Source organism: Pinus tabuliformis, chromosome 9, assembly GCF_031772625.1.
Source record: "Pinus tabuliformis cultivar Carrire ecotype Pingquan chromosome 9, CPIR1, whole genome shotgun sequence".
NCBI lineage: Eukaryota > Viridiplantae > Streptophyta > Pinopsida > Pinales > Pinaceae > Pinus > Pinus tabuliformis.
The window spans coordinates 870,789,118-870,797,944 of record NC_142307.1 but is presented as its reverse complement, the minus strand read 5'-3'; the positions used below and the strand labels follow the sequence as shown (position 1 = coordinate 870,797,944).

Below are 8,827 nucleotides of genomic sequence, written 5' to 3'. Positions count from 1 at the left end.
AAAAATATTAAATTTATTTACCTATTAAATTATTCTTATTTAAATATATTTACCTATTAAATAATTCTTATACATATTAAAATAATTATTTTTTTACTATCAATTTTCATTATATAATATTAATAACTTGATTATTTTCTTTGTTACTTAATATTAATATTTTTACTGAATAATTAATATAGAAAATTATAGTAGAGTTAGTTAATTTTTTTTGTAAGCTTGGTGGGATTACATCTTCATCATGTCCAATATATCGCCCCGATCAAGTCGGAAAATTGAACCTGTGACTTCACATCAAGGAGTCACCATCTATCCAAGACCCCATGGACATAGTAGAGCTAGTTATTTTTTTTTTTGTAAGCTACGGTAGAACCCATTCTATTACTCGATAGAAATAAAAACTTTACAGAGCATCAGGATAGTGCAGAGAACCCGCCCTCATGGGGAAACCGGGTAATAATCCACCTATAGTTTCTGGTGGCTGCCCAAAAATAAAATGCATATAGTCTCAAAATTTTAGCCAAAATTACAAGACAGTCTTTAGATTTTCTAAAACTATTCATCTGTAAAACGCAAATATCAGCCTCCACATAACCCAAAAAACTACAGTTAAAAAGGCATTGAAGATTTTCCAGCATATCTTAGCTCAGGCGGTATCCAGGTCCAGTTGCTGTCGCGTTCCTCCAACATCTGCTCCTTGCATGCTCCTCAGCAGTTGATGCAGGGCCTCCATCTTCTCCTCCTGACGCTCCATAGCAATTCGAATGAAACTCAGCTCCCTGCGCAGGTCCGGGTCGCCCTTGGCCAACTTCACCATCTCTTGAGCCACCTGCTCAAGCGCCTTCGCCAGGAGACCTTTCATCACCCAGTAAATGTGTAATGACTGTTTGAAGAGCGTCATTCGCCCCCTAGTATGGCCGGGGTCGTGAAGCAAGGATTCCCATTCTTCCATCTCGTCCGCAGACTGGTTCTGGAGGGCCTCCTCCTCCAAAAACTCCATCACTCTACGGACCGCGGGGTTAGACTCCTTCATGAACGCCCTTTCCGCCCGTTTAAGTCTGTAATTCACCGTCAGTCGAGTCTTTTTCTCCGGATTCGGCTTCCGTCCCGTCCTCTCACTTTCCTTCTGCACCCTCTTCCTCGGGCCCCAACCTCTTTTTCTGCTTCCCTCCGTTTCCTCGACAGGGGTGGTAGCACTGTTCCTCAACCCCGGGCGCCGCCCCTTCTTCCCGCTTGGCTCAGAGAACCCATCACACTGCTGGTGCTGGCTCTCAGCAACCGTCCTTTTCAGCGGAACCGACCACCCTCCTTCTCCGTCCAGAGGAATTTCCTCCTCCGACTCCTCATCGATTTCCCAAATTTCTGTCGAGGGGCTGTCCTGGGCAAGTCCTTTCCCTTTTTGATTCTGCGCCTCTGTCGCCATCCTTTGGTGTTCTTCGGCCTCCTTAGTCCGCTGCCTGGTCTCCATCTCTCCCTGTCTCCCTTTGCTGGGCAGTCCCTGGTACTCTGCGCTCTCAGACCCAGCCAGATATCTTACCAGCGCCCTACTCTCTCCTCTCCTAATTTGGAAACAAACAGGAGTCCGAGCCTCTTCCCTGATCTTGATATAAGTGGAGGTGTTTACCTCATGGTCCCGTTTATCACCGGCTGTCGAATGCCGCCAGTTACCAGCACGGTTGGCATCATTAATGGTAGTTATTGTATGATTCATGTTTGCTATCGAGGCTTCTGACAGCCCACCATTCTCTCCACTAAAAATACACAGGTTAATGCTCGCACTTTGGGCAAAATCAAGTGCCATAACCTTCTCACACTGCCACAGTACATCTCTGCATTCAGCCATTATTACATTCCACTTCCTCGAGTGATCATTGATCAGACATCGGGATCTCCACGGCCTTAGTTCATGCCAGCTCATTGATCCGACAAGGTGCTTATGTGGCTTGGTCATAATCCAATTTGATGATCCCGGCTAACTCTTTCCACTCGTTACGGCCACTCACAGCCTTCCATTGTTGGTCCATCCTGTTACCCCTCCCTCGGCTGCCCCAATTGGCCAGGTAATCAGCTGCCTGGTTACCTTTCCTGCGAACATGATTAACTACCTTATATTCAATCTTTTTTAAGAGAACAGCAATGTCCTGGACGATCCCCGCAGTACGCCAACTGCTGGTGGCTTTTTCCCAACTCTTACCATTATTTAGTTTCTTTACCATGTCCACGGCAATCTGGGAATCACCTGTGATTTCCAGGTTAGAGTAACCATTTCTAACTGCAATCGTTAATCCTTGATGGAGGGCCCAAAATTCAGCTTCGTTGTTGGTCATCTCCCCTCCTCCTTCTGCATATATCCATCTGACCTGTTTATTACTGTCCCTGAATATGCCTCCGAAGCCTGCCTCTCCTGGGTTTCCTTTTGAAGCCCCATCGAAATTTAATTTAACGAAGGAGTCCCTGGGAAAACAGAATTTATCCGGGCTCAGGCTCCTCATGTCCTGAGGGATAGTGAGCATGTGCTGGACCATCTCCAGTTTTAAGTTTAACTTAATCAAAATTTCTTGTTCCTCTTGATTTGTCTTCCAATCGTCCTCGTACCACCTTTCCACTAGGACGGTTTCCCGCATGAGCTCAACCGCTTTTATCCAGGTAGTCTCTGGGTCCTTTGACTGATTCTGGAAGATCCTCCTGTTTCTCTCCTTCCAGAGCATCCACGTGACAAACCCCGACATAAGGCTCCAGGCTCTTTTCACAACCTTGCAGTGGAAAACCTCCTTGTTCCAGTTGAAGACCAATTCATTGAAATCACTGATAACGAAACCAAGTTTATTGAAGGTTCGCTTGATGTTCACCCACAGATTCTTGGAATACTGACATTTAATTAAGAGATGATCTCTGGTTTCCCCCTCCTTCTTGCAGAGACAGCATATCGATGGTCCATTAAAACCCTACTTCTGGATTCTATCCCAGGTGAGAATCTTATTTTTTGCAGCCAACCAAATGAACATGGAGACCTTTGGCCACCAATTATTTTCCCAGACAACTTTCCAGTCAAGGTGTCCCACATCCCCATTCTGAGAGTCGCTTAAATAATAGGCTTCTTTGGTGGTAAACAGTCCTTTCATGGTGTTTCCCCACCTTAGGATATCTTGGCCTTCACGAGCTCTGATTTTCCTGGACCCAACTTCTTTTTTGTAATTGTCTTGCATATCTTGATCAATCCCTCTGTCCCATTCCATTGGATCTATCCAGACTCGCCACCCTTCTTCCGCCGGCTGAGTTCTCCAATAGTCTCTAACACAAGTCCTATTTCCTTCTATTCTGGTTCGGATTTGATGGAGATTTGGGATTCTACTCAGTCTTTCCCTCTGCTGCCACCTATCTTCCCAAAAATTTGCCTCTGCTCCTCCACGAATCTCCCAGAAAGCTTGTTGTTCCACCAGATCTCGGTTCTAGCGAGCCAGGTCCCAAATGGAGGATCCTTTAGGCGTTACCTGTTGTCTTAGGATCTCTAACGTTGAATCAGGCATGTTGTATTTAGTCCTCCATATTTTCTTCCACAAATCATTGCCTCCCCGGAGCCACCTCCACCACAACTTGGCTCCCAGGACCCTGTTGAGAGTTTCAGGGTCTCTCAGCCCCAAGCCTCCTCTCTCCTTCCTCTTTGTTAACTGTTCCCAAGAAACAAGAGCCCACTTCTTTTTTTGATCAGACCCTCTCCAGATGAAATTCCTGATAATCTCTCTGATTTTAGCACAAACCCCCAGAGGAGCAGCCATTATCGAGAGAGAATAAATAGGGATAGCTTGCAGTACAGATTTCACCAAGACTATTCTACCTGCAATATTTAGAGTTCTGAAGGCCCAATTTGCTATCTTAGCATGCAGTTTATCCAAAATCCCCTGCCAGTTTTTCACCTTTTTAGAGGTAAGGTCTAAAAGATTGCCTAAGTATCTCGTAGGAAGCTCCCCTCTTCGAAAACCCAATAGTCTGATAAGATGGTTTCTAACCTGGTCTGTCGTGTTGAAGATGAAGATACAGGATTTGTCTCTGTTGATTTCCAAGCCTGATGCCTCCGCGAATAACTCCAGAATTCTTTTGATCTGTCTGACTTCTTTGATAGTTGGTTCTCCAAACAGCATAATGTCGTCTACAAATTGTTGGTGGGTTAAGGGCAAATTATTCCCCCATAGCTTGAGGCCCTTCAATCTGTTTGTCTCTCTTTCTTGTTTAATGTACCGACCCAAACCTTCAGCTGCAAGTATGAACAGAAAAGGGGATAGAGGGTCCCCTTGTCTAATCCCCCGGGAGGCATTAAAAGTTTTTGTTGGAGTGCCATTAACTAAGATAGAAAAATTTGGGGATGAGATCAAGCTATGGATCCAAGCAATCCATCTCTTATTAAACCCAAAGCTCTCTAGGACTTTTCCCAAATAGTTCCAATTTAATCTGTCATAAGCCTTAGACAAGTCCAGCTTGATCAACATACCCTTTTGCTTTCTAACCTTGAGAGAATGCAAAACTTCCTGGGTAACAACCAGACCATCGAGGATCTGTCTTCCTTCAACAAAACCAGTTTGTTCTGTGGATATTAGCTGGTCGAGAAGGGGTTTTAATCTCTTGGCTATCAGGGACGTTACAATCTTGTAAATTACATTACACAATGCTATTGGTCTAAAGCCATTAGCATCCTCTAGATTTTCACCTTTGGGAATTAAAGCAAAAAAAGTAGAGTTGAGAGCCGGCCATACCTTTTGGTTCCTTCTTGATTCCTCCACCAGATCCAGGATCTCTCCCCCCAGGAAATGCCAACCCGCCTGGTAAAAGTCTACAGTGAAGCCATCTGGTCCCGGGGCAGTCCCCTTTTTCATTGCTTTCACCGTCTCCTCTACCTCCTCGAGGGTCGCCGCTCGCATTAAAGCCTTGTTTTGATCTTCAGTGACTAGGCTGGGTATGGCCGAGCAGATTTCCTGAATAGCTCTAGATCTATCAGCCTGCGGTTCAGATAGGATCTCTTTGTGGTGGTCTACCAGAATCTGTTCGATCTCCTCTTGCTCCACAGCTCTCCTTCCATTCTTATCTTTGATGGAGAGGATTCTATTCCTCTGTCTATGTTTAATCATTGCCTGGTGGAAGAATTTAGTATTACGTTCTCCCTCTCTTAACCATTTTATCCGAGATTTCTGACGCCATAGCACCTCCTCCTGTTTTCGTCTTTCTTCCAATTTCCCAAGGATGATCCCTTCTTTGTTAATGCTATCCTCTGTCCTGCCTTCTAATATCATCTTCTGCTGAATGCTTTCCATTTCTCCTTCTAATTTTTGCTTATCCTCAAAGATGTTACCAAACTCTTCTTTGTTCCACTTTTTGATTTTGCCCTTTAGCTCCTTTAGTTTTAATTGGAACGTTTGCATTTGTCCCCTACCCTGCACAGAAGATTGACGCCACCATTCCTCGATTTTCTTGATAAATTCTGGGTCTCTCAACCAGAAGGATTCAAACCGGAAAGGTCTCCTCCCACGATTTTTTTTTATATCAATTTCTAATCTAATCGGCCAGTGATCCGATCCCAAGGAAGGTATAATCTTCGCCTCTACAAAAATGTCTTTGTTCATGATAGCTTCTGTAACTAGGAATCTGTCCAGCCTAGAAGCTATTTGATTTTTGCCTCCTCTCCTGTTATTCCAGGTGAATATCCCATTGATAGTTTGAATGTCAACTAGTCTTAATTCCTCTATCATCTCATTGAATCTATCCATGATTTGATCCATCTTCCTCACTCCTCCTTTTTTCTCATCCAAGGATCTGATTAAATTAAAATCCCCCCCTATGATCCAGGCAGCTTCAGGATATAATCTGCGAATGACTTTCATGCTTGCTATGAAGTTTTCTTTTTCCCCTATGGAGGGGGGGCCATAAACCCCTGAAACAACAACCTGCTCCTTGGTTCCCACTATCCTACCCTGGCCAGTAAGGATTCTACTCATACTAGTCCACCGATCCATGATAATATCATTAGGGTTCCACAGAATTGCTAAACCTCCTGCAGATCCAATAGCATCCAACCCCATCACCTCGTAATGAAGATTATTTTTTCCTAAAATACCCTCAAGCTGTTGCACCGATATTTTAGTCTCCTGCAGAATCATAATGCTAGGTTTCTCTCTTTTTAACTTGTCCTTCATATACCTTTGTTTACCCTTACTGTTTAAACCCCTAATATTCCAACTTATGACAATCATTTATAACTTTTTGTGAGAGGGGAAAAAAACCTCTGACAGAGGTATCACCTTACCTGAATTGATCAACTCTTCACCCACCGTCTGGATTGTTTCACTCATTGTTTTACGGCCCCTCTTCCGACTGTTCTTGCCAGAGCTGTCCATTCCCACCATTCCTGTCCCCTGATCATTTCCGGTCATCATCTGCTGGGCTATATTCTCTCCCATTTTCTCCTTATATTTCTGGAAGACTTCCTTATATAGCTGCTTTTGTTTTTCCGGGATGAATCTGCTGTCGAGGTATTTCCATTCTTGAAGAAGTCTTCTCATTATTCTCTCCTCTTCAACCACATTTTCTGCCTGGTGCTCCACTTCCATGTGTGATTGCATTGTGGTATCTTCCCCCTGCTCTTCCAGTCGTTCTCTCTCGATTTTCCTTGGGTTCATTTCCTTTTCTTTGTCTTCCCCTGTGATTTCCATCGGGTTGTTCCCAGGATCCTCATCATCTTCAAGATTTATTTCGTAATCCTCCTCACCATCCTGTAATACCTGAAATTTGTTCGGGCTTGTCATTGGAGCAGGTTTCCCTTGAGATTGCGATCTAGGGCCTTCTTTACTTTGCCTTCGTTTTCTTGTAACCTGCTGGAAACCCCCAGCCACTGCCTCCTGACTTTTCTTCGGTTCCTCCTCATTATTTAACGGGCATTGCCTGTATAGATGACCGTATTCGTGACAGTTTCGGCATCTAAAAGGGATGTGCTCGTAATCTACTGGTTGTTGCCAGACCTCATCATGATATTCGACCTCAACGGTATCAGGAATGGGTTCCGCCAGATTCATGTAGACACAAATTCTTGCAAAGGAGTTATATTTGCCCCGTTTTGTAGCCTCTGCAATTTTAACAAACTTCCCGATTGTGTTACCTATGCCTTCTAATGTTTCCGGGTCCCAGAATTCGTCGGGCAAGCCAAAGAGTCTTACCCAGACTGGTGCCTCCAACAGTTTTTCCTTATCTGGGCTATATCGTTCCTCCCAGTATTTCATGAACAGTCCTGCATTGTTCAGAAAATAGGGCCCTTCTTCGAATATCCTGTTCTTGTCTTCCACGTTTGTGAAGATTGCTGTAAAAAACCCCTTGGCCCCCAGTTTGAGGTCTATATGACCTCGGGGTTTCCATTTCTGGTCAATCCATCGGAGTAACTCCCTTTCCGATGGCCAATAGCCAATGAATTTACAGATCAGGGCGTGGTCTTTCATATAGCAGTTGTATTCCTCCAGCTTATTACAAGGTATGACATATCTCGGTTTTTTTTGAGCTCGCGGTACACATTTCCCTTTCATCCTTTTCTGCCAAAGATTCCCCATGACTGGGGCCTGGCTGTCCGTCTGGTTATTCCTCATTCCATTCCCGCTGCTCTCCCCAGTTACCACATTCTTGAAGGAGGGGATCTCTCCCCCCCCGTCTGCTCTGCCATTTCCTCTCAGCGCTTGACTCTCTGTTAATATCCTAGTCCAATAGGTTAAGAAAACTCAGCTATCGGGTCTGACCCTCCTGGCCGGATCCCTTTCTTGTCCTGCCGTCTTCAGCCTTGTCCGCGCCGTCACGTGCAACGAACGCTGGTCAGGTCCTGCTTTGGCAGCTTCTGCAAACCCTAGCAGAGCCCATCTCTCTCGCCTCCCACCATAGTAGAGCTAGTTATTAAATACACTTTTATTTTTTATTTATTTTTATTCTATATTTTGATATATAAAATATAATTTTACATCAATAATCCATAACATTTTTATTTGATGTTATTTTAACAATTCTTATCTCCTAATTAAATAATTTGATATTATTTTAACAATTCCTATCTCATAATAAATGCCATTTTTTTTGTAAGTTTGGCATGACTACATTTTCAACATGTCCAATATATCATCCCGACAGGGAATTGAACCGATGACTTATTTTTATATTGTTTTTTAATGCCATAACCACAATCAATATAAAATAGCTTAAATTAAAAAGGAGTTGTCTTTAATGCAACTTTTTGGAAGCTAATACAGTGGGTTTTTCCGGTGTAATTTCTCTAAAATCCCGCAGGAATTTATTGAAATCACAAGCTTCATGGGTAATCCTGTGCAATCTAAGTGCCCTAAGGGTTTTCGAGGGTGTTGAATCCATATATACAGTAAAAAAACTAGTTTAAATAACACAAATCAAGATTTCACCTCAAATTTTTCCACCGGAAAGTCCAAAAAGTCGCACTAAAGACAACTCCAATTAAAAAATGTAAAATATATAATTTTAGTGAAATATATAAAAAGTCAAATTTTTATTAAAATTAAAATTGTAAATTTTGTCTGCTTGGAATAGCTCAATTGGCAATGGATGTGGAAATGAAGTCTCACCGAATTGTAAGTCTTGGGTTCAAATCTTGTGCTATTCCCTCGATCGGGGTGAGAAGTTGAACATGATGAAGATGTAGTCCTACCAAACTTACAAAAAAATTGCAAATTTTATTTGATATATATAGATATAAATATAAATATATATTTTTGTAAGTTTGGTAGGACTCTCTGATTTTGGAGTTTTACATGTCCATTATTCACCCCGCTACGGGGGG

At 43.0% G+C, this 8,827-nt stretch overlaps 1 protein-coding gene across 1 annotated transcript; it reads right to left on the bottom strand.

Moving 5' to 3' along the window:
* Positions 1-1,934: 1,934 nt before the first annotated feature.
* Positions 1,935-2,729, bottom strand: LOC149151550 (uncharacterized). The gene has a single exon (XM_089443196.1). The coding sequence runs from the start codon at positions 2,727-2,729 to the stop codon at positions 1,935-1,937; it is 795 nt and encodes a 264-aa protein (XP_089299322.1).
* Positions 2,730-8,827: the final 6,098 nt, after the last annotated feature.